Source organism: Pundamilia nyererei, unplaced genomic scaffold (assembly GCF_000239375.1).
Source record: "Pundamilia nyererei isolate P.nyererei 1_Seehausen unplaced genomic scaffold, PunNye1.0 scaffold00005, whole genome shotgun sequence".
NCBI lineage: Eukaryota > Metazoa > Chordata > Actinopteri > Cichliformes > Cichlidae > Pundamilia > Pundamilia nyererei.
This window is the reverse complement of record NW_005187406.1, coordinates 212,483-240,421: the sequence shown is the minus strand read 5'-3', so window position 1 is coordinate 240,421 and position 27,939 is coordinate 212,483. Positions and strand designations below refer to the sequence as shown.

Here is a 27,939-nt window from a genome sequence, read left to right as displayed (position 1 = left end):
CAACAGCTCTGTGATGGTCTGGAGACTGCGTTTGAATAGGAAGAGTCCCTGTTATTAATGCCTGGAGCTGGGTGTAGCCTGCTGCTGCTGCTGGAGCACAAATATGCAATAACAAAGCCAGTGGACGCACGCTCGGAGAGCCATCAGGCTGGCCTCCGTCACAGCATTATCTCATCATACATTAATAAAAACCACATCGGTTGAAGCACACGGACATACAAGTCTGCTGATTTATTCATGGCATCCATATGTATATACTCACATGAATTCAAACAGCCAGTGCCCAGGTATTCAAGTATCTAATTATTTTGGCGCACTTGGAGCCAATTCTCAGGGAAGGCTGGGATAACACTTCCCAAATGCCCTATAAAGCCTCTTTTTCACATATTCACTCTTCTTCTATGCAGCCTGGAAGTTTTTTTTATGCGTTTGTAACATGGTGCAAACTGCCTTTCCCACACAAGCTAACGTCAAACAGACGCTAACCAACCTCCCACTAAATAGCTCACATCATCAGATCAGAGAGAGAGGGGGGGAAAAGTCGTTTTCATTGGCTCAATTATGTTCGACGCATGTTGTTGCACAGATGTTTTTCTACTTGACTGTCACGGCTAACCTTTAGGAAAGCGGTCTAAAGAGGACCTGGAGCAGCAGAGCCCACTAAGGACACCCATATGAGCCGACTTTCCACTGCAGTGATTTCATCGGTAATGAGGCACTATAAGCTGCAGATGTTGTGTCAAACTCTCAGGCAGGAACCATGGCAACAGGATGAACACACACAGAGGACCTTGCCCAAGGTGATCCAAACACTCCTGCATGTGCTGAGTGGGAGCCAAACTAGCTGATGTCTCTCAGGCATTGTTAATACTATAGCATAACTAAAGACGTAAGGCAGCTCTGGCTGTTTTACTTTATATATTAGAAACATATTTAGTTGTAACCATGCGAGCCTGGGGGCTGTAAAGAACGACTTCTTTTAATTTGTGAGTTTAAACTTCAGCTTCAATGACTTTATGGGACCTCCAAAAAACCAGCAGGACTTAAACAATTCAAAGCAATATTTCAAGATGATCGAACACAGTTCACTGCAGTTCCAAGTTTTTAAAACGATACATTAAAAGCTAAAAGAGAGAGAGAGACTGCAAAAGTGGGCCGGGTATGTGAAAAAGAGACCATTTTAACACAGTAAAGAACAGCAAAGACAGGAGAACAGTGCCGAGCAGCTCAACTTGTAAGAGAAAAATCACTGTGCACGAAAAAAAACTGTTTATTAACTACAAAACAAACACTCAGTCCGATGTGTCACTAAAACCCTTTTCAGACATGCACTCATGAGCAGGCCTGGTTTCAGTCTGACTCAGCACCCTGATCACTTTTTCACAGCAGCAAACTCACTAATTTGGACCTAACAACCTTGATCACTCACTAAAGTCTTATGAATTTACATTGCAAGTTGCTCCGCTCACTGCAATGCTTTTGACACCAACAGCATGTGCTTAAGAACGTTTTTTTTCCATTTAAAATAAGATTAAAAGCACTCCTCCATGATGCTTTTTCCCCCATTCCCAATTCAGAAGAGTGATTGCTCTCGGAGTGGGCGTGATAGGGGTGGGAGGATTTTGTTATCATTTGCTGCAGCGCATGCTGACTCAGAAACCCTGCTCTGGGTGACAGCAGGTAAGACGACTAAACATTAGGGAAGTGTGGAGCGTACCGTGGCTCTCTGCGTCACTGTAAAGCCGTTAGGAGCATTAAAAATGACCCGTGTTTGACTGACAGGATGTCGTGCATTTAATGTCTGAAAAGGGCTTTTCTGTTTGGTCACCAACTTAATGAAAAAAATAACCAAGATGGATTAAAACAAGTCCTTCCAAAGAGATTAAAAACAGGGGACACACTCATCTGTGATCCCAGAAATGTCTGCCTCTTTGAATAAATCTCCAGTTCCTTTATCACTTTTCTATTTATTTCTCTCCTTTGGTTCTGTCTACTATTTTCTGTAGTCACGCCTCGTTTTCTTCTTCTTCTTCCAGAGTGACTTAAGTGATGTAGATGCGGTGGAAGTCGTTGGCTCCGAACGCACAGTTGCACTTGGGGCACTTCCTCTGTCGGGTGTCGTAACGCATCTTCAGACATTCGTAGCAGAAAACGTGGAAACACTTGGTGAGCACCGTCTCCTTGTCTCGGGTGTTACAACAGGGGCAACGCAGCTTGGCCTGAAAACAGACAAACACACATGCGTATGGGCCATATGTGAGCTCAGTCATTACCTAATTTTCCTGAGTAATATAACTACTACTCAAGGGTATAACAAACAAGTTTCATGTCCCTGAAGCGCAGACAAATCACTGAATGGCCCGTGCTCACAACTGAAACACAGCCAGTAAAGCAAATTCCAAAGCCGGAGCATTTGCATTAATTTTACTAGGCAGTTATGTTTTATGTAGCTATCCAACTTCAGACTGTGCCTGGGAGCTATTGGTGTGTTTGTGTTCTCTGCACACAGCCTCCTCTTTCTCACCTTGTACTGATTGATCTCCTCCTGCAGAATTTCGTCTGCATCTGAGTACATCTCCACCTTCTTCTGTTTCTCCAGCTTCCTTCTGAGCCTGGACAGATCCTCCTGTAAGGACAGAATCCCCAAGATGTTAGACCTGCATCCTCCAATCAGAGCTTTAGATTTGGAGTGACACTCGCAGTGCATGCATACCTGTGCTCGCTTCAGGTTGCTGCTCTCCCTCTCCCGGGCAGTGCGGTTCTCAGCCACAGAGACTTGGATCTCCTTCAGCTTGGCCTGCGTGTGCTCCAGCTGCACCTTCAGGTCCTCTGCCAGCTGTGCGGCCTCCACTGCCTGCAGCGAGGAAGGAAACAGGCGCACTCAATAAAAACACCTAACGATGACAACTTTCAGATGTAATGTGGCGGTGGTACGGTGAGCATTATGAGTTTTTAGGCTATTCTTCAACTCTGTTTCGATTACGTAAGCAGTCCCTTTGTCGTGTTTTGGGACTCATTTTAATGTTATTGGTGACTGTTCTTATTTGTGGGCAAAAAAATAAATAAATAAATAAAAATCCTTATATGTGACAAGATGACCTCAATAACTTTGTCTCAGTGTCTGCAGTGCTTCCCATCAATTACCAGAAACATCGAAACCAAAACTACTTGAGGAAAAAAAAAAAAAAAAAAAGGCAAATGTGGCCACAGGGACAAATTCTGGGTCTAATATTTGAACTTTTTACATGCTTAAATGACAATGAGAGCCTGTGCTTTTGGCCTGCAGCCTCAGTGTTAGTGTGGAGTGATTACACTGGCTTGTTTTGGGTCAACATAAACATGGGTCTTCTAAAGTGGATTCTCTATATAAAACATCCTGATTGATGGTCCTCCTCACCTTCCTCTTGTTCAGCTCTAGTGCTTGTGTTCTGACAGCCAGTTCCTTTTCCAGAGCCGCCAGGGTGCTCTGTAGGACTCCCTCTTTTTCTTCCAATTTCTGCACAACCAGCAGCTGGGCATCCACCTAAAAGAGGGAGCAAAAAGTAGCCAGCGAGTGCTTCACTGCCCTGACCCAATTTTTTATTTTTTTAAACACACAAGTGCTACCTTGTCAGGTTAAAGTTGTACCTCACCTGGGTTTTGAAAGCAAGAACTTGGTCAGCCAGCTCCTCCTTCTCCTCTTTCAGCAGCTTGTAGATCTGGTTAGATTTAATTCGCTCGCTCATTAGCTTAAAATTGGCATCGTCCTTCTCGCGCAACTGCTGCAACAGCCGGCTGTTCTGCTCCTGCATGTCTTCAAAGGCCTGGCCTGTTACATCCATCTCACTCAACAGGGCTTCCTCCTCCTGAAAAACACATGCGTCAGATATTAAAAACAGTGAAAAGAGTGACAGTCAGCTGTGCTGCTTCTGCCCTCCAGTTTATGAAACAGGCGGGGCTCGATTTCAACAGCAGTTTTCAGTCTTTAAGATAATGTGACGAGGACACGCAGGTTTGACCTCCAACAGTACCACTTCTAAATAACTGTAAAAGAATCACAAGGATTTAATTTTCCAAACTACTTTCTTACGACTCAAAGACATAAACAAAGACGCTTTTCTTTCCCCCCCCAGTTCTGAAAACCTGTGCATCCTTGATCAATGTGTCATCAAGAATGAGCAACTTGCTGACCTCTTTTCATTTGGGGATGCCATCCTATCTTACATTAAACTTATAGTCACCCATCACTAGTTCATGATATCAAACTAGCACAGAATTTGGACATCCAACTCATTTTACATGGCCTACCATACACCACCCGTTTTGATCTGAAGTCGAATGAATCAAACTCCACTTTCTGTCAGTGTAAAGACATTTACCTACACAGTTAACCCTTGAGATGTCTTAATATAGGAAAAAGTGCAATTTCTATAGATGGTGAAAAACAGAAACCTTTCTGTCTTTTAGCTGTTTATCTGTTACTACGTTGCTACTGTATGAATGGCTGAGGGTAGGTCTTGATTAATAGGAAAAGCTGTAAAAAAATTAAGAAAACCGTTAAAATTCCAAAAATGTATTTTCCAATACTTTCCAGGGGCTGGACTGGAGTCGTTGCCGGGCCGATTCTGGCCCCCGGGCCTCGTTTTTGACAGCCCCTGGTCTACAGCTCGGAAATGCTTCCCTTGTCGCCTTATTAATTTTCACTAAAAGCAGTTGTTAGGCTGTATTTTGATTTTATGATTGTATAATATACTCTAGAGAACAACTCATTTCATAAAGCTTTTACTAACATTATGACAAGCTCCAGCACTAAAACAAAGTTGTTTTTGGGATAAAGATGGCTTTTCCCCAGCATTAGCAGTGCTGCTCAACAGCTGTTCAACACTACTGACAAAAGAGAAGCATTTAGTTAAATGCATAAGTTATGCATCAAAAAATAAAGGGGGGAAAAGCCTTTTACTTGTACACAATTATCTGCTTCTTCTCTTGAGACTATGATGCACATTAAGATCAATTAGCTGAATTTTCATGTAGGTGGTGTTTGCAGCTCAGTGGGCAAAAAGCAGAAGTCTGACACAGTACACTGGACTAAGAGCCACGATTTTGTGCCACTCTCCCTCTCTTTTTAATGAGTCAGTCAGTTCTGAATTGAATCAAGATACTGCCAAAGATTCCCACCCTACTATTCAAGACTGCGGACGTCTCAATACAGACACACCTGGTTTGTTTTTAGGTAAAAAATTAGCTTTGCTTTATTTGTAAATTTTGGTTCAAGCTGTTTTTTTTATGAACCAGCTAGGGCCTATAAACAAAAGTCAGATGAACTCATAAGTAGCCTGTTTATTGGATAGTTTTGGCAGTTAAATTCTGGCAGCCGAGGACCGAGGGGAACAAATCAAACACATCTGACACCACTGGAGTTTTAGTTGCTGCGCTTTAACTTTATACCAGATATTAAGGCAAAAGTGAAAAGCTGAATAAATATTTCACTGCAGGCTGTGTTTTACCTCCTGTTAATTATGTTCTGCAAGACCTCCCAAGCATGAGGACAAACAGACCATCAGAGCTCAACATCTGTTTTCTTAATGTTCAGTTATTTGCACCAGAATTCACCATTTCTTGGCTGACATAGGTGAAGATAGTGATTAACATTTATTCATAAACCTCTCCTACTCACAGCAAAATTAATATCATGACAAGAAAAAAAAAGCATCCCATTATCTAATATGGGTGTAGCCACCATCTATGCAGAATAACAGTGACATGACTTGAACAGCGTTTAACCCAAGGCTGATAAAGATTTGAATGTCATGAGTATCTGCCCTCTTATTTTCTTACAAATGAAATTCCTTAAGTGTTTCAACATTTGCATGCCAGCACAGCCAAGTGAGTGAGCTCAGAGTGCTTTGCATACTGAAAATTTATCACATTGGATCAACCCAAAAATAAATAAATAATAATAATAATAATATGTCCCCACCCAAAATGAATTCTCACACTCTGGTCTAAAACTGTTCCCCTTAAACTGTCAGGATAATCGTGGCACAGTGTTGCTGCGAGACAAGAGGGTGAATATTTCTGCTAGATAGCATAAAGTTTAAGTTGCTTTTCAAAGTGACCAGAACATCAGTGGCATAGCAGCTCACCTGGCTCACAATTCACCGGTTAGTATAAAGTGTTGAGTACAAAAAGAAAGTGATAAGACTGTATTGCACAAACAGCCATATCCAGGACACAATAACCTTGCTCTATTAAAGCGTTTAAGTTCAGGAGTCTGGTGACCACATGATCATTAGTAACCATAGCCACACAAAGCATGCACATGCCCAAGCGCTGACCATACTACTTATGTTAACACAATGGTGATAGGAAGGCACAAAACATCATGGGCGTCAGCCATCAGGACCACGGTCATGATCATCACCATACAACACAGGATAATGGTTTTATGCATCGCGTGTGGCAAAGTGATCTTTCAAGCTATTTCAGGAAATTCACTCTTTATCAATGTGTGCATGCAAAATGTATCAACATCGAGATTTTGTTCGGAAAACATTCGATTCAGTCAACATCCAGTGAGAATCTGACGAAGTTGTAAGCAGTGTGCATGAAGGCTTTGCTAAAAACAACAATTATGACCCTGATCCTGACCATTAGTAAAATTAGAGTGAAGAGCAACAAACACTCTAAGAATAACAATTCTTGTGAAATATGGACAGACTAATCATGACATAAGCTTATGTTATGCAAAATGAACAACAAATTTAGACTGTATTGCGCAAGAAAACCTTTGCACATTTACGACGAAGAGGAAGAAAGAGAGAAATGACGGTGCTAAAAAAAAGAAAATCTGTTCATCTTTGTTTCATTAGAAATTTTTACCATTTGGGAACTTTAACCCGCCAGCTTTCTAGTACAAAATCTGCAGTTTACATCCCAGTGAAAACACTTTGTCCTGTCTCCAGTGAACCAGGTCAAAACAGACAACTACAGACAATGTGCTGACATTTCAGCATTTCAGGTGTTAAGAGAGCTGTTGGTACTCCAGCAAAGACAAATGCTTTTAAGTGCCACTAGACACGTATCTCCTAACACTGAAATTGGGAGTGCCTACTAAAAAAGGGCAAAAAAATAAAAAAGTAAAAATTGCAAAAGAAATTCAAATTTGAGCGCATGGATTATCAAAGGGATGGTGCCAGTAACAATAATCGTGACAGCTCAAAACATTACCAGCAGGTTAGCATTAGCATACTCAGCTGATCAGAGCCAGGCCACAGCGTAAGCTTTCAGTTCCTCTTTGGTCGTCTAAGATTAGTAGAACTCCTTCCTTAGGCAAATGCAATACTCACTGCACTACTTTCAATCTTAACACCGCTGATTGTTTATATTCAACGCCGGTGGAATCCCCAAAAGCTTAAATATGGCATTTTTATAAGGTTTATGGTTCAAATATTTTATTAGGTACAAAACTCGTCACATGGAAGACAAAGAGCTTAGGACGAGCTTCTTAGGCATCACGTTTTGCCGACATTAACTTTTTATAAACTGGAAAGTAAAAGAGAAATAACGAGGAGGTAAAAACACAGGTTAAGGTGAAGTGCTCTGAGAAGATTACCACTGCACTACACACACACACACACACACACACACACACACACACACACACCTGTTTAGTGGCAGCGAGTTTCTTCTGCAGGTGCTCAATGGTCTCTTCTGCCACTCGTATTTTCCTGAGGGCGTCTTCATCAGCCAGTTTTTTGCTCTCCTTCCTCTCCCTCTCCTCGAGCTCTCGCACTCGCATCCTCAGCTCATCCACCTGGACCATAAGAGACAGAGAGCTTACTTTGTTTTGTTAAATATCTAACCTACCAGTTGCTCTAAAAAGCAAGTGAAAGAGTACAAACGGAAAGGAAAAACAAAACAAACCTCAGCTTTAGATTTGCGTTCGGCCGCCATCAGCTGCACTTTATCTCTTTGCTCCTTTGGCGCTGACTTATACATGTCCAGCAGAAGTTTCATCTCTTTCTGGGACTCTTGGGCTTTCCTGATTGGTTAGAGATTACATTAAAATAAACAGTCATGGCATTTTAATTAGCAGAGTGCTTCTAATTATGAAAACAAAACACTGGCAGACTTTGCAGTTCTTACAGTAACACTATGACTAGACTTCCTGCGATCTGCAAGATTTCCTATTTGTTTTATAATAAAGATAATTTGAAAATATTCATCATGAGAGTAACAACATTTTAGGAAATGTGTGTTTATCGCATTTAGTTACTACATATGAATGTGGAGTTAAATAGAGGGCAGTGTACTTGAGTTCTACTCTGAGCATCTTCAGTGTGTCTGAGTCTTTCCTCTTCAGCTCGTCGCTGCGCTGCCTCTCCCTCTCCCGCTCCCTCTCTCGTTCTCGCTCGGCCTCCCTCTCCCTCTCCCGGTCCCTCTCTCGGGCTCGCTGTCTCTCCAGCTCCCTCCTCCTCTCCTCTTCTTCCTCCTGGTCTTCATCCTCCTCCTTTTTCACGTCAATGCTGTCGCTCGTCGTCTCCTCCAAAATCAGAACTCCAGTGTCGCCACTCTGACAGCGTAACTGTTGATGGCACAACGGTTTTACTGACAATCATCATCAGACACCTCAGAACAGACACCTCAATTAGATAATGTAAGCGCATGTTAGTAAATGACGTAACCTACCTTGTTGATCTCCAGCTGCGTTTCCCGCAATTTCCTCTTGTAGCGTTGCACGTCGCCTTTCAACTGCAGGTTGTGGTTCTGGAGGCTGCTGATCAAATGTCGCATCTCCCTGTTGATCGGTCCTGAGAAAAAGATGAAAGCCCGACACAGTCAGTGGGTGTTTTTGAGTTTGACTCATTCAGCACTCTCAGCTAGCATCACGAAGCTGTAAATGATGAGTTTAATCACATAGTGCACAGAACTGACAGCTTGATACGGATGATATGCAATATTCTCTGCAGAGCTGAGAGAGGATTAGTTTGCTGACTGATATCTTCCTTAATTTCCACTCGAGTACCACCCACAAAATATGGTACATTTCTTTCTTCTACTGAGCTTTGAAGCACATTAAAAAATATAACAAATACAGTTTCATTCTCGACAGACGAATATACACGCAAAACAATGTCCCTGACTGAAGTGTGAGAGTGTTTTGAAAAGGTACCTGCTTGCTCGTTGGCTGCCAGGTTCTGCTCAAATTCAATACGCAGCATCTCATATTCTTTGCGCACCTGGGCCAGAGTATCTTCCAGCTGGATGACCTCAGTCCGCAGCTTCTTCTGAAGAGACAGCTCATCACTCTGAAAGGTTAAAAACAGTGAGACATTATTCTCCATGTTTCTGAGCGTTAACAACAACTAGTGCTGTCAGCGTTAACCTCGTCTAAGTGACGTTAACGCCATAACTGCATTAACGCAGCAAATGTCTGTTAACGAGTCACCGCGAGTTGACCACGCATTAGCGTGGTTAACTCGTTAATGGAGATTTGCCGGATTAATGCGGTTATGGCGTTAACGTCATTTTAATGAGATTAACGCTGACAGCACTAATAACAACACGTACAAGTTTAAACTGTAAAAAAATATACTGCAATGCACTGCAAGCTTAGGCTGAAGGAGCTGCTCCGGAGTCTCATCTTTTCTCTGAATCATATTAATGTTGACACAAACACACAAAGAAATGCTCTGAGAGTCACCTCCATGTGCTCAATCTGTCGGAGATGGGCGTTCTTCGCCGTGAGCAGGAGAGCCCGTGCCTCATCCAGCTGGGTTTTCACTCCTAGAGACTCGTTGTACAGGAGGGAGAACTGAGACTGCAGACATTTGTACTCTAACGTTTCCTTCACAACCTCCTCTGGAATATTACGCAGGTCCATCTGAAAAGCCCAGATGTGGAGTGAGATGACACGCAGGGCTAAACCATGAAAATCATTCAAATAAAGAAGGAAAATGAAATTAGCCTCCCGTCTCACAGGTATGCAGATTCAAATACATTTACCTTGAGCTTCTCACTCTCCCTCACAGCCTCCTGGAGCTCCACCTGTAGTTTTTCCAATTCTGCCATGCGACTATTTGCCAGCTCCTGGTTGTGCTCCAGCTCTGCATTGAGACTCTCAAACTATTAAAAGAAGGGAAAAAAAAGACCACATTGTAAAAGAAATGTGGACTTTTGGAGGCAAGTTGCATATAAAAACGTGTTACACAACACTAAGTAAAGATTTAAACATGTACTTTCGTCTAACCTTTTGAATGTTCAGTGTAATCTGGCCTCCAGCCAGCCCACCTGAGCTGCCAGTGCTGCTGTATCCTGACTTGAGCTGCAGACAGAAAACACAGAAAATGTGTCAGGAAGTAACAACATAAAGTAAATGATTGTTATTGTGTGCGTTTAAAAAAAAAAAGAAGAAAAAAGTGTCACATCTGCACATGCAGTTATGGACAAACAAGCTATTTTAACTAAAAACACTTGTGTGCATATCCACATAGTTTGCATCAAAGTCTTACAGTGTACATTTAAAAGGAAAAAAGAAAAAGACAAACAAATCTTGCCGACCCAGGCTAGAGATCAAATCCATGAAGCAAGATTGGAAGTTTGGGGTTAGAGCTACTTTAACTCACAAAGGGAGAAATATTTAGTTTGTACTTCAGAAGAAACATCTGCTGAGGTGACTTCAGCAGGTCCCTGCACTTTCTAACTAAAACTGATGATTTGCATAGAGATGGAAATTCACAAATTAGACCTGCAATCAGCCTACAGAGAGAAAAAAAATCTGTGGTGTTAGATGATCCAGCAGGATACATTTGTCAAACTTCAAAGTAAAGCTTACTACAAAAAAGGGCAGTCTGCCTTTCAAAACAACCACTCTGAACTTAGATCTTAATCCAATCCACCTCAAGTGCACACCAGACTTTCTAAGAATATGCCAGACCTGAAGCAGCTCTGTAAGGAAGCATGGACTAACAACCAGCCAAAATAAACTAATTCCAATTTGCACTATGATGAAAATATGTAAGTAATGTGTTCAACAAAGACTCAAAAGAATACATTTGGCTTATTAGTTAAAGCAGATTGTGTTTGTCTGTACTTGTGAACAAAAGCATACAACTCTACTCTGTAATTCTTCTGACATCCAATTTTCATGATCAGAAAACTGCTGCTTCTACTGATGCACAGCCCACCTTTGAGCTGTGCACAAGTGGAAGCAGCTGTTTTGACATGCATTGATGCTTAGAGCCTTATCAATGTCAACTCATGTATTAGAGGGAAAACGACAGAGCCTACGCCTAGTGGAAAGATTTAAAAATAAATATGCACACTATAAAAAGAAAAAGAAAAAAAAAGGGGGGCTGATGCAAAAGTTGCAAAGGGACATTAAACAAACACACCTGCTCCATGGCCTCTGCTAGGTGTTTGTTAAGCTTTTGTTCCCTATTGCGCAGTTTCTCAATGTCCCACTGCAGGTCCTCCACCGTTGTCTCCATCTCAGTCACCTTGGTCTCTGAGCTGGTCACCTTGTCCACGAGCTCATTATACTGTAGGAGAGTGGGACATGTGAATAGTTGTTGTGAGTCACTAGTTTTCCTCATTCATTCACCCTGAAACACTCAAAATAACTACACTTGCAAACAGTCAACGTGTATGGTGAGTCACTTAAACAATACTAAGGACTTTGTACCTCCATGGACATCTTATGGTGTCTTCCCTGCAGGAGAGTGGCTAAGTCTCGCAGTCGAGTGTTCTCGTCCAGCAGAGTGCAGTTCAGATTGATGATGTCAGACTGGCTGTCATCTTCAAATCCTGCCAAACCAAACCAAAAAAACCAAAACCCCCCAATACTGTCATTCTAATTTGGCCAAACTAACAAGTATCAAAGGAAGCACTCCAACAACTCAGTTATGATGCATTAAACTCAAAAATCTAGTAATTAGTTTAATGTAAATGATGTAAGATACAGTGCTCAGAGGTTTACTTACACTCATGCACATGAATGTCAGGGTAATTTGGACTTGATTTATTTGAACTGTTCTTTTTTTCCAGGATAGAGGGATTTTGAATTTATTTTTGATTTTTTCAAAACCACACAGGGTCAAATGTATCCATATCCAAACACACACACGCCCACTAATATTTGATCAAACATCCCTTAGCAAATTGCTCCCCAATCAAATGCTTTTCATATCCATCAACATGCTTCTTGCTGAATATTTTACCACTCCTCTTAGCAGAATTGTTACGTTTAAATTGGTTGGTTTCCAGGCACAGATTGGGCTTTTTAACATGGTCCACAAATTCTCAACTGGGGTAAGATCGATGCTTTGGAAAGGCCATTCCAGCAGCTTAACATTAGCCTGCTTTATCCTTTTCAAAACCATTTTGGATGTGTTTGGCATCAGTGTCCCAATGGAACACCTGTGTCACACTGTCAAACTTTGTGTGTGATTTGAGATGAAATTTGAAGAATTTGGAGGTAGTCCTCTTCCGCCGTCATTATTCCATCCACTTTGTGCAATGTACAAGCACCACAGGCAGCAAAACAGCCCCAAAGCATGACCATGTTTGACAACTCAACTCTTAGATTTGAAAGCCTCATCTCTACTACTCCAAACATACCTCCTTTCATTGTGTCCAAACGGCTCAAAGAGGTTTCAACTCTCATCCGAGAAGCTTCTTCACTTCTAAGAGCAACTGGTGGAGAGTCCCAGATTTTTAAGCCCCATTTGTCACGCCTTCAAGAAACTTAAAGTCCAGACACTTTTCTTTCCAAGCTCCTTAGACTACAATGACCTGGATGACTGAGAGCCTTCTACAACACACTTTTCTCCTGAAGGTATTTGGCTTGTGAAATTTGGGCTGATCCAAATTTCATTTGAGCCTGAAGGTGTCAACTTCGGTTCAGAGACTTCCTTCTTGGTCGGCGCCCTCTCAGTCCATGGCGATGTGAAACTCCCTTCACTCTGGCCATTGATCCTGGTGTTTCAGCAGCTTCCAGTTCCTGGGATGTTCCTGAACATCCTAACCAACATCCTCTCATCTGAGAGTGAAAATTTGGGTCTTCTTACAATATTTTGCAAATTTGTGACACATCTGAATAATTTGTATTTATGCACATTTGTTTAAGTTCTTCACAAATAACTGCAGGAGACATTCCCAGCTTTTGTAAATACAGTTCTCCTTCACAGATCTTCACTGAGTTCTTTGGACTTTCCTATTTTTCTGAGTATTGGTAGTCCACAGAGTGCTGTCAAACAAATATTTTTTATGCTGACAGAGAGAAACCACTAGTTGTAGTCCATCATGATCACAAAGAGAAGTTAACAAACCTGAACCTTGTCAAGTTAAAAGAAACTGTAGAACCTACAACATATTTACAGATTTAAATGAGTTCATGTATATATTTGATTCTGTATAAATTTATTTAACCCTGTGTAAATTAGAAAAAAGCCAAATGAAATTCAAACTTGTGCACCTAATTTTTGACTTTTAAATGTCACTGAAGATTTAAAAAAAATGGAAAAAGAACAGTTCAAAGAAATCACTATGATGAACGTATGTAAACTTCTGACTATAACTGTACATTTAAGTGTCAATAACAAACATTTCTCCACAGTTACCTGCAGCTTGGACCACCTTGCACATGTCACTGATGTGACTGTGCAGCCTATCAAAGACGCAGACCAAGCAGGCGATGGCTTCTTTGCTGAATTGCATGCGGTCCTGGAGGTGCAGAGTTAGTTCCTCCTCACTGCTCTGCTCCAGAGTCGACAAGAAACCCTTGGCATTTTCACTCAGGGGAGGAGGTGGTGGTGATGTATCTGCACATATGTAAAAATGATAAAGTCAGCAAGTAACAATTTGATAGAATTCTTAAATATCAATTTTAAAAAAATTACAATTAAAACAGTAATCTATTGCTGGCACAGTCCAATGTGGTAAAGTCTGGTATAAACAAGTATTTTCCGAGTAATTTGTTATTTAAATACAAAGCAAAGAAAAAAGAAATCTGCCAAATACAGACTGTGTAGATTGGGACTAAAGTCTTGATAATACTCTAGATTTCTGCAGTTTGTAGCCAGCAGTACATGCTAACAGATGGCACGACCATAGCTGGACTGGCCATCGGCCGTTGGTGATTTTTCGTTTTTATGGGCCGAAGATTTTTTTTTAATTTTCTTTTTTAGTAACGGTAATAAACAATGAGAGGTGGTGGACTGGTCAGGTGCTGGCCGATGTGTAAAAATAACTCCGTTGTTTGGTGGTGGCAATGGCGGAGATTCCACAGAGGCCAGCAGGTGGATGAGGGAAAGGGGAGGCAGGAGGAGGAGAGACCCGAGGCGGGCGCCGAGTGTCAGGTGAACTGAACTTCAGGTAAGAAGTTATGACCTGCAGTCTATCTGGGTTAGATATAAACCAAGTTTAGGTGGAGTTTATTTTCGTTGTGCTGACTTTTTACAGTCAGTTACAATAACTCGTACGATGTTACTGATAGTGAACTTTATTTTTATTCATAAGGTACGTTAGTAGAGTTGCCAACCGTCCCGTAAAAAATGGAATCGTCCCACATTCAGAGAAAATATTACGCGTTTCGTATTGAGCCAAAAAGGAACACAGTTTGTCCCGTACTTCAGCTAGAATGAAACAAAGACACAAAGCTGGATTTATTCTGTCTTTATGCTGCACAGCTGCCTCTTCTCCTCTCATTCTCTCCCCCTCCCTCTCTTGTTGTTACTTCAATCATGAAACTGATCAATGATCAGCTGATCGGCTTTTCTCTCTTGTTTGTTTATCTCCTACTTTGCACCAGAAAGAAGAAACCAGCGGATGTCGCACTAAACAACAGCAGCACGTTTAAGCTTGATCAGCTGTTGTTTAAATTTATTTAATATTAATTTATTTGTAATTAATTTTTTGTCCCAGTCCAGCCCTGGGCAAGACACGTAGTGAATTAATCTGAGAAGGTGCATTAAAAAATAAATAGCCAGGCCAGCAGTGCACATCGCAAATCAGCTCGCATAGACACATTAGTCGTGCCGCTTCTTAATGAGAGTATCTTAGCCAACAACCCCAACTACCAGATTCAACTTGTAATTGGCTAAAAATCACTTAGCCTACCGGTGAGAGGGATGTTGCTAGCTGGCAGTTTTTTCAAGCGATGTTGAAATTTCCACATTCCAACACTTCAAATGCTTCAGGAGCTTTCCACTCAGCGCAGCATCAGCACCACGGAAATACACAGATACATCCGTAGGCTCGAGACAGAATTCACAATGTGTTTTTAGGACTTTCAGGTGTATGGACCAATGTTTTCTTTTCTGATCAAACCAGAAAGGTTTAATGAGCAGCTGGATTTGTCTCGCATTAACTGGCTGGACACAGAGGACATCAAAATGCAGCTGATTGAACTGAAAAGCTCGACTCTGTGGGGGGGTCAAAGTTTGCAGAACTACAAACGCAGTTGGAATCCATAGCTGTGCGTGTTCATGGAGCTTGCATTTTCACCTGCTGGACATCACTACCTGACAAGTTTAACTGTCTTCAGAACATTGCAGAGGCCTTATTGACAGTATTTGGCTCTACATGTCTGTGTGAGCAGATTTTCTCTCACATGAAGAGTGTCCTCGGGTAGCCGTCTGAATGCTGGACACTCGGAGACCTGTGTCTCTGAGTGGGAGACCAGAGATCACATTAACATGTGTATCCCTGTATTAACAAGCATGCCACATTGGCCCAGTTTATTATTTCTTATCATTGTTGTGAGGAGACCATAAATAGCATTTGCATTTTCTGTTGTACAGTTCATTTGCTGTTATGGAGTTTTTGTTATGGATAAAAAGTGTCTTTTTTTTGTTTCAAAATAGCTGCAAACAAATACAATTCTATAAAGTTGTTCTATGTAGTGTGTAACTGTTCATATAGAGCGTTATTAAATTTATTGCTAATGCAATTATATGGCACACTGACTGAAACTATAGATGGCACTCATCAGAAAGGTTGCCTACCCCTGCTATAATTTAATACGCATCTTGAATAATGGTCAACACACAATAAACAAGAATATCCTTAAATTACAAGGCCTGAAGTTCAGTCTTGTTGCATAAAATTAGCTATCAATATAAATAGTAGTGACTCAGACTGATGTAACTTCATGAGTAATGAAAGTCATAAAGATGCACTAAGTTAAATTGAGAATGAATGAATAAGGCAGATTACAATAGTCTATGACAGACGATTTGTCATTAAAAAAAAAAAATTGCTAACCTGTTTTTGTATCTGATTGCGGCTCTGTTGGTGTCAGTAAATCGTCTCCAGTGGGAGGAGGGGGCTGCTGCTGCTCCTCTTCCTGATGCTCCTCTTGTTGCTGCTCTGGCCGCTCACCCTCGTTCTGGGCTTCTGGCACAGGAGGGGGAGGCACGCCAGAAGGCGAAGCCAGGTTGACACCATCTTCCTCCATTGGTGTTTGATCGGGGATGGTTGCTGAGGGTGGGGCGGGGGTAGAAACAACTGGAGGATCTGGCTCAATACGTTTGCGCAGAATGCGCACGTTTTCTTCCAACTGCAAGTCAGATAGACATAGAAAAAGGTGTTAATTCTCTTTACAAGTTATTACCATGAGTTTAAGCCTTAGTACAGCTAAGTATATGTATAGCGACACTGCTTTGTGATCCTTCGATGTAAGCTCTTCCTATCATTGTGACGCAGAATTCACCAAGCGTGGGATTGTTCACCTACCAATAGGGAACGTGAGCTGGGATTAGACCACCTGATGATGTGTTGTTGCAATAGTAATCCTGCTCAGTTCAAGAGGAACCGCAGGTTCAGACATTTGGTGTCTAGTGCTTGGCTGAGGAGCCAAAGGTGCAAAGCTACCATCTGTGGGATTATGACTGAACAGCCCGCCGGTGTAGGAGAGCTGTTTGTGACTGAACTGGGGGACGGCCGAACAACAGTCGCCCCTCTCCAATTGTGCACCCATGTTTGTGGAGAACGTGTTGCTAAATAACTTCTAAACATCCTGATAACCAACCAATACCTGTCACTATGTGTACAATCAGGTTAAGGCAGACAGGTGGAAAACATGTACAGGATACATAGGATGTGGAGCCTGGACCTATGTATATAACAACTATCCTCCTGGACATGCTGATCAATCTGGATGAAACCTACTATATAACCTGCCTAAGGTACCATGATTATCTATAACACCTATATAGCTTTTGGGAGTTATTTTTATAACACTCAGATCCTTACAAATTACAAAAAGATGACAATCCATCAGATGGAAGAGTTGGGAAATGCTTTCTTAATTTATACATGCACATGTGCCTGCTATAATTGGTAACAGGAAAAAACGTTAAGATCTGCAATTACCAGATATAAGCCAAATTGGTTTGCCTCACACAAATGCAAGCGTGCTAAAAAAAACAGATTCATCTGACCGCTGCGTTTAAATGAGGTTTTTATAAAATGTGCCAGTTCTTAAATCAGGTTAGAGTGGAAACTAAAATTCAAGAATGGATTCTAACAATATAATGAAATGCACAGAATTACTTGTGACCAGTAGCGATTAACAATCAGCAAGGTAGTGTCATCAGTGGCTTGTCTCTTCTCCAGCTTCTCAATTTTCTCTCTCAGCTCATCCTCCATTGCCTGTCTCTGCTCCAAGCGTTCACATAGCTTCTTATTCTTGAACTGGAGAACCTTCATGTCCATTTCCTCCTGAATTAACAAACACATACAAACAGAGAAACAAAATAATGAGTGTTAGGGATTGTAGATGTTGTCTGGCAAAAATAGATGACAGATTGTGCCTTGAGAGTGTGAGGACCATATAACTCACCGTAGAGGAGACTCCAGCTATGCGTATTGGCTCAATTAGCGTGGTGGTGGTCTTCTCTTCTTTCTTGCTTTTCTTTTCAGGTGGGCCAGGGGGGCTGTCCCCGCCTGGGGGACGCTTTCCTCCCCCAGCACCTGACATCTTTCCTTCCCTGCATTACATCAAGCAAGGCATGAAGAATTATAATTCATTCATTTTGTGACAGCAAAGGGACGGCGTTAGCCTTAAATCAAAAATGCAATTTTAAATTTTAAAAGGTTCACTTTTCTGGTCCACTAGCATTTACATGCCGACTTATTACTGTATAAAAAGTATGCCTGCAGAATTACCAACCATCTTAATTCCATATTGCTACAAAGATTAAAGATCTTTTGCAAGCTTGCTGGTTGCTACTGCTAACCATGCTAATGCTACGCTAAGGCTAACGGACGGCGTTATTGGTTCAAGATTCCGAGGTGGTCGGGGTTTTTATTCATTATCCATCCCTACATACACAAAATGTTCTTAAACAGGCATATGTGTGTCTTTTCACAAGAGAAATGTTATCATTACAAACCTTAACAACCAGTAGCTGAAACGTAAGTCAGGACATCAGAGAAGCAACAGGAAATATGCAGCTAACGCTTCTTCTTCGTTGGTTTTAAATGTTCCTTACAATAACGGGAGAGCATTAGCGCCGCCTATTGCTTGCAATTCACATAATGTAAAGATTAAGTATTCCCGTTGGTAACAACAAGTAAAATTAAGAAAATCACTCAAAACACGGACTACTTCCTTGGGATACGGTGCTTTGAAGTGCAGCTACTCAAATTTATCTGGAGAGTGTATTCGAGACCTCAAAAATGCAAACCATGCTGTCACGTCCCCTCCGGCCTCTCGGGGGCGCTCCTGCGGCACACTGTAATAATAACTTCCAGGACTGTGACCAGAATGTAAACAGTGCTCAGGTGATAGCTAACTGCTGTTAACATTAACGGTAGCTAATTTCGTTACTGTAGCCGCTTAATCGCACACGTTATGGCTTCACTATAGATTCCTCGACCTGAGAGGGCTTCCTGATTCCTCGTTTCCCTCTCTGTCTTGTCGTTTGATTGCATAAATGGTGAGTAGCTTCCTGTTCGGTCAGTGAACCTGCTGCTGTATCAAGGCCATAGCAAAGACAGTTACCTAACCGTTTTGATGGACTTCTAAATAACAATAGGTCGAGGAGATGTGTGTATACACGTTTGACCTGCTAACTAGATTTAAACTAAAGCTAAGGGCACAAGAGTTAGGTAACTAGTTCCTGTTTATTCAGAACCACTGGTACAAACTAAGACACGTGACTATTTTTTTAACAGCTCCATAAGCTGTAAACATGACCAAAGACATCGTTGTTGGGGACGAACTACCAGACTGGGTGGGGGCCAAGGAGTTTTATCAGAAGTATGATCCTAAAGAGGTGATTGGCAGGTAAGTCAACCAAAATAGATATACAATGCTGTTAAAAAGCATCCATCGTGATTTGTTTGTTGCTGTCGTTGCTTTTCATATTTGTTACACTGTATGTTTCATATCATCAATAAATTTTAAATATTAGACAAAGATAATCCAATTAAATTCGAAATGCAGTTTTTGTTTATTAAAGGTGGGAAAAAAAGTTACTGACATCTATCAATCTTGAAAGAGTTACAAAAACAAGCCTTTGGAACTCCATGGAGAAATGGAGAAAACCTGAAAATGCGGTGAACCTTCCCAGGAGTGGCCGGCCTTAAAATGACTCCAAGATGCCACCGACAACATCCAGGACGTCACAAAAGAACCCAGAGCTACATCTAAAGAACTGTGGGCCTAACTTGCCCCAGGAGCTGCTTTACTGCCTCAGAACCTCAATAACTTGCTATAATTGATGAAACAATGAATTCTGCGCTCTACCAGAAGATCCAGAAGGAGAATGTACAGCCGTCTGTTAAGCCACTGACACTCAAGCCCACACGGGTTATGCAGCAGAACAATGATCCAAAACACACCAGCAAGTCCACATCTGAATTCTAAGAAGAGTGGAACAAAAGTGTGTTCAGGTTATCTTTGTCTAATATTAAAATGAGTATAATGATCTGAAACATGTAAGTGGAACGGGGCAAATACTGTGCACAAATACTGTACACAGAGCTACTGTGTACATTTTTTAATGCCGTGTCATTTTTTAATAATGTTGAAAATGCACTGTATTGTATGCTCATTGTCAGGGGTGTGAGCAGTGTGGTGCGCAGGTGTGTGCACAGACACACGGGCCAGGAGCTGGCCGTGAAGATTATCGAGATCACAGCTGAGAAGATGACAATCCAGCAGTTAGAGGAGGTGAAAATTTCCACGCTGAAAGAGATCCAAGTGCTCAACATGGTGAAGGGACACCCCTCCATCAGTACGTTGCTGTTCTCTCTCCTTTTGTTAAGGAATCATAAAATTTCTTTCCATAAAGTTTGGTAAGTGTTAAAGTTTTCTTCTGTTTCATTCCCTTTAGTCACCCTCATTGATTCCTATGAGTCTGCTACATTCATATTTTTGGTGTTTGATCTGTGAGTATGAGGACAAAAAACTATTAAACTAAATTCTTTTTACACTCCCAACCTGAAATTCATTTTTTTTCAACAACATTTGTCAATTTGCTGTCTTTTGTTGACAGCATGAGACGTGGAGAGCTGTTTGACTACCTCACAGAAAAAGTTACCTTAAGTGAGAAGGAAACCAGGTGAGCCGCAGCATGACTGCACTATATCTGTATTAATTAATACTAGCAGCATTTTGCATTGGGCACATCATAAAGTTCTGTTTCTGCAGACCATATTGCAAAATATGCCGCCTTTCAAGATTTTATTTAAAAGTTATCCAGCGAGCAGCTCTGCGTTAAAGAGCTGCTGAATATCTAAATATAATCACACGTTTGGTGTCGACTCCCACTTTTAATCTCGTGTCACGCAGCCCAACTTAATCTCACATCAAAAAAGCCAAAGCCTCAAAGCTGCAGCTTTAAAAAAAGAAAAACACTCATGTTTTTGGGGTGGTTGTTGTAGTTTTGTAGTTTTTGTTATTAGCATTGTCCTGCTGAAAAATGCAAGGCCTTCCCAGAAAAAATGTCTGGATGGGAGCACATGTTGCTCTAAAACTTGTATATGTATATTTCATCACAGATGTTGCCTTTCCAGATGTGCAAGATCACAGTTGCAGTGCTGCTTTGTTGCTTGCGTACAGAGATTTCTCCAGATTCTCTGAGTTGAGGTTATGGGAGTTCATATTATATATATATATAGTAGATAATGAGGTATTCAAAGTCTTTGCAACTCATTGAGGAACATTATTCTAAAATTGCTTCACAATTTTTAGATGCAGGTTTTTGCAGATTGTTGACTCTCTACCCATCTTTATTTCTGAGAAGCTCTGATTCTCTAAGATTTTCATTTCATACCCAATCATTTTAATCACTTGGTGAAGCCAGCAATGTTGTGTATCCCATGAATAATCAAGCCAAAGATATGATTAAAATTACACAAACATATTACACAGTGTTTACTCTGAACCTTAGACACGCTCGGACGAAATCTATTTTACACGGATCAAATGTGTGTATTCGGTTCTTTACAGGAGCATGATGCGAGCTCTGCTGGAGGCCGTGCAATACCTTCATTCCCTCAACATCGTACACCGGGATCTGAAACCGGAGAACATTCTCCTGGACGATTATGGCCATATCAAACTCTCTGACTTTGGTTTTTCCGTGCAGCTACAACCTGGGGAGAAGCTTCGAGGTATGGCTGTGGATCATGAGCATATCCTGTGACAAGTGTTCATTCATTATTAGTTTAAAACGATCTTTTCTGTTATAATCAGAGCTCTGTGGGACACCTGGTTATTTGGCGCCCGAAATACTAAAGTGTTCCATGGATGAAATGCACCCAGGCTACGGCAAGGAGGTCGATCTGTGAGTCTGTCTTTGTTCGGCGGAGATTTACAAACGTGCTACTTCTCACTGCCGTTTCTAACATTTGCATGGTGTGTGTTTCTAAGCTGGGCCTGTGGAGTCATCCTCTTCACCTTACTAGCTGGCTCGCCTCCATTCTGGCACCGTAAGCAGATGCTGATGCTGAGGATGATAATGGACGGTCGCTATCAGTTCAGCTCCCCAGAGTGGGACGACCGGTCTGACACTGTGAAGGATCTGGTAAGCTCATACAGTCAGCTTATTCTGTACTGCAGCAACCCTAATATTGACATTTTCAGTGCAAAGAATAAATCATATTGCAGTATTTGCATCTCTTAAATCATTCATGTGTACTTCTGTAATCTTTGTGCTTGTGATACTCAGATATCCAGGCTGCTGGTGGTGGACCCAGCTAACCGTCTCACTGCTGAGCAAGCCTTGGCCCATTCCTTCTTCAGGCAGTACCAGCGGGAGGATGTGAGGCTCTTCAGCCCCAGAAAGACGTTTAGGGTGAGCCGCTGTGTTAGCCCAGCATTGTTATTGCCGCTGATTTAAACTGTCTGTGGAAAAAGGAAATAACTTCCACATGCTTCCATGCATCCAGGTTCTGATAGTGAGCGTGCTCGCCTGCATCAGGATGTACAGCCACTACCGCAGGGTGCGGCCGCTAACCCGAGAGGTGCTGGCGAGGGATCCTTACTCCATCCGCGGCGTGCGCAAGCTCATCGACGGCTGCGCCTTCCGGATCTACGGGCACTGGGTCAAGAAAGGGGAGCAGCAGAACCGAGCAGCCCTCTTTCAGAACACTGCTAAGATCATGCTGCTAGAGCTGGAGGAGTTTGAAACATAAAAGGTCAACCTCGTCGCTCAAAAACGCTTTTATGTATCCGTTTGCATGTGCTGTCATTGCGGTGTTTGCTCCATCGAGTTACTGTTTCAAGATAAGGAATGCAGGGACGGGGGATCTTTGTGTGCCTTAATGCGCATCGTGGCTCTGAAAGTTCAAGATAAGCATGCACCACTTAATATTCCTTATCTGTTGTTGTCTGAAACTCCCTGTCAGGTCATCCGGTTTGCAGTGCAATTTGCCGTTGAGGACACCTTGCACGATCTCTTTAGTAAAACTCATCATAATATATATTTAGGATTTTATGTGTTAATCGTCCGTTATAACTGAGTAGGCCAGTGGCGTCAAACTCATTTTAATTCATGGGCCACATGCAGCCCAATTTGATCGCAAGTAAAAGTGTTTCATAATAAAAATCTATTTTAAAAAAATCTTAAAAATTTTCCTTTTCTTTTAGCGGCGAGTACAATTATGTATTTAATAAATCCTACATTTACTAAACAGATGATGGTGAAATTAAGTGTCGCTCTTAACGACTTACAAGACGAGTGGCCCACAGTGTGTGTGTTTGACCCCTCTGATGTAGAGAATGCACTGTGTAGGTTAAGTGGAAATCAAAGCACTGAGATTAGTTATTAGTTATATACCTAGTATGCTCATATTGACTCTACTTGAGTAGCTTTGCATGATTCACGGTTCATAAAAACACTTGTATGTCTTTTACTGCACATTAGTGCAGACCTTCAGGCCACACGACCATTAAGCCAACTTTCTTCCTTATTACCTGAAACTTTAATACAACACGTAACATTGTAATACTACAAAAACAGCAGAAAATAAGGAAAAAGCATAATAAGTCTCCTTTATTAGACACATACAGGTACATAGAAGTGCTGCGTTAAAGCTCAGATTTACATATATGCCAGTATTACGAGTCAGCACTGGGGCACATGTGTGAAATATTCAAGTTAAATATTTGGAGTGTTTGTCGTGTTTCATGCATGCAAGCATTCCTCAACAGGAAACCCACTCAAGACTAACTGTGAACATCGTTTGCGACTGTAAGACTAACAAGCACCATTCCTAACTCAGTTCATTCTTTCATCTAGAGAGAATTATGTTTTTTTGATTTCCTGGAAGTGCCTGTTTGGGGGGAAACACATGTAATTATATAAATGCAGGTATAAAGTATGTTGTGCTGTACATGGAGAAAAATGGTTTTATTGACAATAAAACAAATGTTTTAATTGTGCTGCTTTGCAGGAGTGCTTTATTTGAAATCTACCGCCTATCTAGATGGGGCAAAAAAAGTGTGTTATTTTTTGGCTTTGTGGCTGTTCTGTGAGTAATCTAAAGCACTGTTTTGCTGAGATGCTTTTTCTTTAATCCGCTGATCTAGTTGCCCAGACACAAGCATCATCTGCTCTCTGACTTGTTGCTCTATCAGCGCCTTCAGCTCAGATGTGGCTCCTGAAAGAGAGGAAATGAAGCCGTTCCTTGCATGACTTTGCTTGGGCTGTGTTGGACTGTAAAAGTTATGCCTGCAGCATAACTGCTGCGCTGCCGTGATTTTTACCTGCTGGGGCCGCGATGGAGGCTTGCTGTGTTTCAGAAGACGTCCCATCTTCCGCCTCTGTCTCATTCTCAACACCTGGTCGGATAGAAGTAATAATAAATATAGCTCAGTACTTTTTTTTTTTTTTTTTAAATATCCCATTTTTAATGCAACACATAACAAGGCAGGGGCTGGATTGCAGGAGTTTTTTTATTTCTTTTAATATTCATTTCCACAGGAAGTGAAAAGGAGATTAAGAATGTTTTGCAAGAGTACATCTGATCCAATTTCACTCTAACCACAACTGTGCAAGATTGGATCACACATGTAGTCACTGCAAAGAGGTAGAAGACGATTTTTATACACTACATGAACTGAATTTCTGAGCCAGCTATACAAAGAAATCCATGCCATGAAGCACCCGGCATACTGTTTCTGTACTGGTGATAATTCCAGAGAAGGGTCGGAGCTCTGCAGTTAAGTGAGCCAGCAGAGCATTGGCTGGGTTTCTGCAGTTCCTAAAAGCGTCTACTTTGCAATAATCTCACTTACAGGTGATGGTAGAATATGTATGAGAGAAAAATTTTTACAAAATGAGTTGTTGCAATGGCGACATCCTATTACAGCGCCACGCTCAAATTCAGTGAGCTCTTTAGAGCGACTCATTCTTTCACAAATGTTTGTAAAGGCAGACTGCGTTTCTTGTTGCTTCATTTTATGCATCTGTGGCAATGCGACTGAAAACATCTGAATTTACTTTCTTTCTTATCTTAACACTGTATGATTTCAGATTGCTTTTCCTTTTTTTGTCTTCATTGTCTGACAGCTTTGTTTGTGCCAAACACGTTTGCTTTTCCAAGATGAACTCTGTAAATTCTCTATAGGCTCTTCTTCGTGTGTTACTTTTATCTGTTTTTGTTTATTCATTTCTATTCGTGTTATTTCTGTTAATACAGTATATGTGTGATATGGCATTGTCTAAGCTGACAGGCAGGAGGGTAAAAGAAAGAGGGAGAAAGAAAAAAGGGAACAGGGGAGAATAAAGGCGAGAATAAAATATAATTGCTCTCCCCCGCTATATGTAACTTTAATGCTACTAAAAACTTTGCTTTTTACCTGGCGCAGAAGAATCCTCCACGGTAGGGGATCCAATATCTGGCATCCCAGAGTATCTCAAAGACAGATCAAGATTCACCTGTTGGTGGAAAAAAAACTTACTTAAAATGTATTTGGTACACAGGGGGCACTACTGAGAACAGGAAAGCTGCACAGAGGGTAACTAACATGGCCCAAAAAAATCATTGGCTGCCCACTGCCACCCCTGGAGGCCATCACCAGATCCTCCTGTCTCTGGAAAAACCAGGGCCATCACAGGTGACCCCTGGTAGGCACCTCCAGACTCACTAACAGCTTCTTGCCCTGGGCCATTCAGACTGTTAACACTATCCCCCCACAACACACCCACCCACCTCTAGCCACTCAGAATCTATTCAGACCAAGTCTTTTCTTTGCACTACCTCCAAGCACTTTGCTCTCCATTGTGTGCCTTTCTATTGCTTTGTACATACATATATACATATTCCTCTAGTTTGTATATATCTCTTCTGTTCCTATATATTCCTGATGTCTTTACTATTTTTTTTTTTTACTCCTGCACAGCTGTCGTGGAGCACCCATAATTTCCCTGTATGACAATGACAATAAAGGGCTATTCTATTCTATTCTATTCTATTCTATTCTATTCTATTCTATTCTATATTTGTTTGTTTGTATATTTGTGATATAATTTATTATTTCACAAACAAGCATGTAGCACTAAATACAATCTATGTGCTTTAGAAATACATTTTACTTTACCTAATGACAAATACTGAAAACTCAAGTCAGTTAATTCATGACATTTACCTGTGTGGTAAAGATATATTTATATAGCTTGTAGTGTTTCATGTAGTTGCTGAGGATGTATGTTAAGACACGGTTAACCTCATCAGCATTGAAGAGGCTGATGCTGAACGGAGGCCGCTGTAGAGGGGAGACACACACGCACACACAAACACACTATGAATCAGCATTACAGTCGTGGATCTGTATGAGTTTGAAAATGAAACAGTGACTGCCAAATTTTGCACACACCCTGACTGAGTGGCATAACAGAAGCTCCCTGCAGTACTTGAAACACTGCTCCGAGTTATTGAGTGGAGTTTCTGCAAGAAAGGAGGTTCAGACACATGTCATGTAAAGTTAAAGGATACTTTGTCATTTAATGGTGGTGATGCAAGTCACGTGACACTAGGTCAAATCTTACTGAGTTAATCACTGACTCATAAGATTGTACAGTATTTCCTTCAATTGCCTAAATACTGTATTTTTTTTACAGACTTAACAGAAGAGTTGAGTCTGCGCTAAACAAATGTTGTGAGGAGAAGAGATCATTGGTACTGTTTTGATTTTAAACACATCATTTTCAAAGCCACATAGACCCCCGCCTTGCTGACTACACATAGTTCAGATAAAGCTACTTTGCTTACCCACGTTGGCTTCATGAATTGACTTGATAATGGACAAGAGAGTAGACGTTTGTTCTTTGTTGAAGCTGTGCTCTCTGCAGAAAAGCACCGTCTGAACGTACAGCTCCAGAAGAACTCCCTTTCTGGGTTCAGGGAGGTCAACTCGAAGCACACTGCACAGAGCACTGTCACAGAGGAGAACAGGTAACCCCCCCCTAAATAACGTCTGTGCCCTATAATTGAGTGATTATTGTTTATAAATGAGTGACAGAAACCTCTCCAGATCGGGAATGGATTGCATTTTGTTGATCTCTTCCATATCATGGTAGCTTACATCTGTCCTGAGGAAAATAGATTCATGGATAAATATTACAATCAGGCAGGCAAAGTGTAAATAAAATGGAAGCTAACGAAAATGATCTGCACCGTGTGTGTGACCCAGCTCTCACCATAGCATCACTTTAGCTTTCAGGTCATGTGGTAGCTACAAAAGAAAACGATGCTTTTTATACATTGTAATCCATTACAAATAATAATAAAAGCTCTGTCAATTGTAAGATGTAACATGAATATTTATGCCAAAATTGTTTTTTTAATTAACAGAGGCTAAATGAGTAGGAAGTAAAGAGAACCGAACACAGAAGCAGCGAATAAAACTTGAAGAGCATACCTTAATTGTCCCATCCATTTTTAAAAGTTATTATTTCTTTAGGTGAAATAACTAGCTATAGTTAAAATGGACAGACTTCAAAACACGTTTTACAGTTTAAAGAAAATATATCAGAAAATAAATCTGCCTGGAGTATGCTCCGTTTTGTTAGCCACCTGTATCCTAGCAACAGGCCACTTTTTTCTTTTTCCGGTTCAGGGTCCTACAAAATAAAACAACTAAATAAACATTTGTTTATTATTTATCACATTATTATACATAATGTTATATAATTTAATAGATTTTATTTATGCAGCAATGCTCTTAAAGGTAACGGCATGAGCCGCACTGATTTGTTATTATCTTATAATTTAATGTAAAGTGAAGTGCGCCCCCCCCCACACACACACACACACACAGCGAAACAAAACAAAAAGAAAACCAAAACAATAATAATGAATTAATTAAAAACCTCATCACTTGGTACATTTGCAAGTCCTCGGCTAAACCCATGATGATGAGATCAGCGCTCTGTGGGAGTCATCCATCTGCTGCTGGATTTCTTGTTCTTGTGGCTGAAAATAGGAGGCTAACGACCTTTG

The 27,939-nt window shown here is 41.2% G+C and overlaps 3 protein-coding genes across 8 annotated transcripts; 1 reads left to right on the top strand and 2 right to left on the bottom strand.

The window, feature by feature from the left end:
- Nucleotides 1-216: 216 nt before the first annotated feature.
- rnf40 (ring finger protein 40) lies at nucleotides 217-18,457 on the bottom strand. The gene is made up of 20 exons (XM_005721584.1): nucleotides 18,378-18,457; nucleotides 17,825-17,972; nucleotides 17,536-17,703; nucleotides 16,246-16,540; nucleotides 13,602-13,802; nucleotides 11,666-11,787; nucleotides 11,376-11,522; nucleotides 10,232-10,306; nucleotides 9,988-10,107; nucleotides 9,686-9,865; nucleotides 9,155-9,290; nucleotides 8,671-8,792; nucleotides 8,295-8,566; nucleotides 7,906-8,023; nucleotides 7,646-7,795; nucleotides 3,633-3,845; nucleotides 3,398-3,523; nucleotides 2,714-2,854; nucleotides 2,525-2,626; nucleotides 217-2,219 (listed from the first exon to the last, which is right to left on the bottom strand). The coding sequence occupies exons 2-20, from the start codon at nucleotides 17,960-17,962 to the stop codon at nucleotides 2,043-2,045; spliced, it is 3,003 nt and encodes a 1,000-aa protein (XP_005721641.1). The 5' UTR covers nucleotides 17,963-17,972; nucleotides 18,378-18,457; the 3' UTR covers nucleotides 217-2,042.
- A 256-nt stretch (nucleotides 18,458-18,713) lies between these two features.
- On the top strand, nucleotides 18,714-23,878 carry phkg2 (phosphorylase kinase, gamma 2 (testis)). The gene is made up of 10 exons (XM_005721585.2): nucleotides 18,714-18,923; nucleotides 19,162-19,273; nucleotides 20,050-20,225; nucleotides 20,325-20,379; nucleotides 20,487-20,552; nucleotides 21,443-21,606; nucleotides 21,689-21,779; nucleotides 21,866-22,019; nucleotides 22,164-22,289; nucleotides 22,384-23,878. Exons 2-10 carry the CDS (start codon nucleotides 19,179-19,181, stop codon nucleotides 22,627-22,629), a joined length of 1,173 nt encoding a protein of 390 aa, XP_005721642.1. The 5' UTR covers nucleotides 18,714-18,923; nucleotides 19,162-19,178; the 3' UTR covers nucleotides 22,630-23,878.
- Nucleotides 23,475-27,933, bottom strand: cfap119 (cilia and flagella associated protein 119). 6 transcript variants are annotated; one of them, XM_005721590.1, is made up of 9 exons: nucleotides 27,810-27,933; nucleotides 27,115-27,172; nucleotides 26,964-27,024; nucleotides 26,710-26,873; nucleotides 26,315-26,385; nucleotides 26,087-26,203; nucleotides 25,298-25,376; nucleotides 24,203-24,277; nucleotides 23,475-24,096 (listed from the first exon to the last, which is right to left on the bottom strand). In XM_005721590.1, exons 3-9 carry the CDS (start codon nucleotides 27,005-27,007, stop codon nucleotides 23,942-23,944), a joined length of 705 nt encoding a protein of 234 aa, XP_005721647.1. In that variant the 5' UTR covers nucleotides 27,008-27,024; nucleotides 27,115-27,172; nucleotides 27,810-27,933; the 3' UTR covers nucleotides 23,475-23,941. The 6 variants fall into 6 exon arrangements, with proteins under 6 accessions (XP_005721647.1, XP_005721644.1, XP_005721646.1 ...); XM_005721587.1 differs by having other exon boundaries at nucleotides 26,964-27,029; nucleotides 27,138-27,172; XM_005721589.1 differs by having other exon boundaries at nucleotides 27,138-27,172.
- Nucleotides 27,934-27,939: the final 6 nt, after the last annotated feature.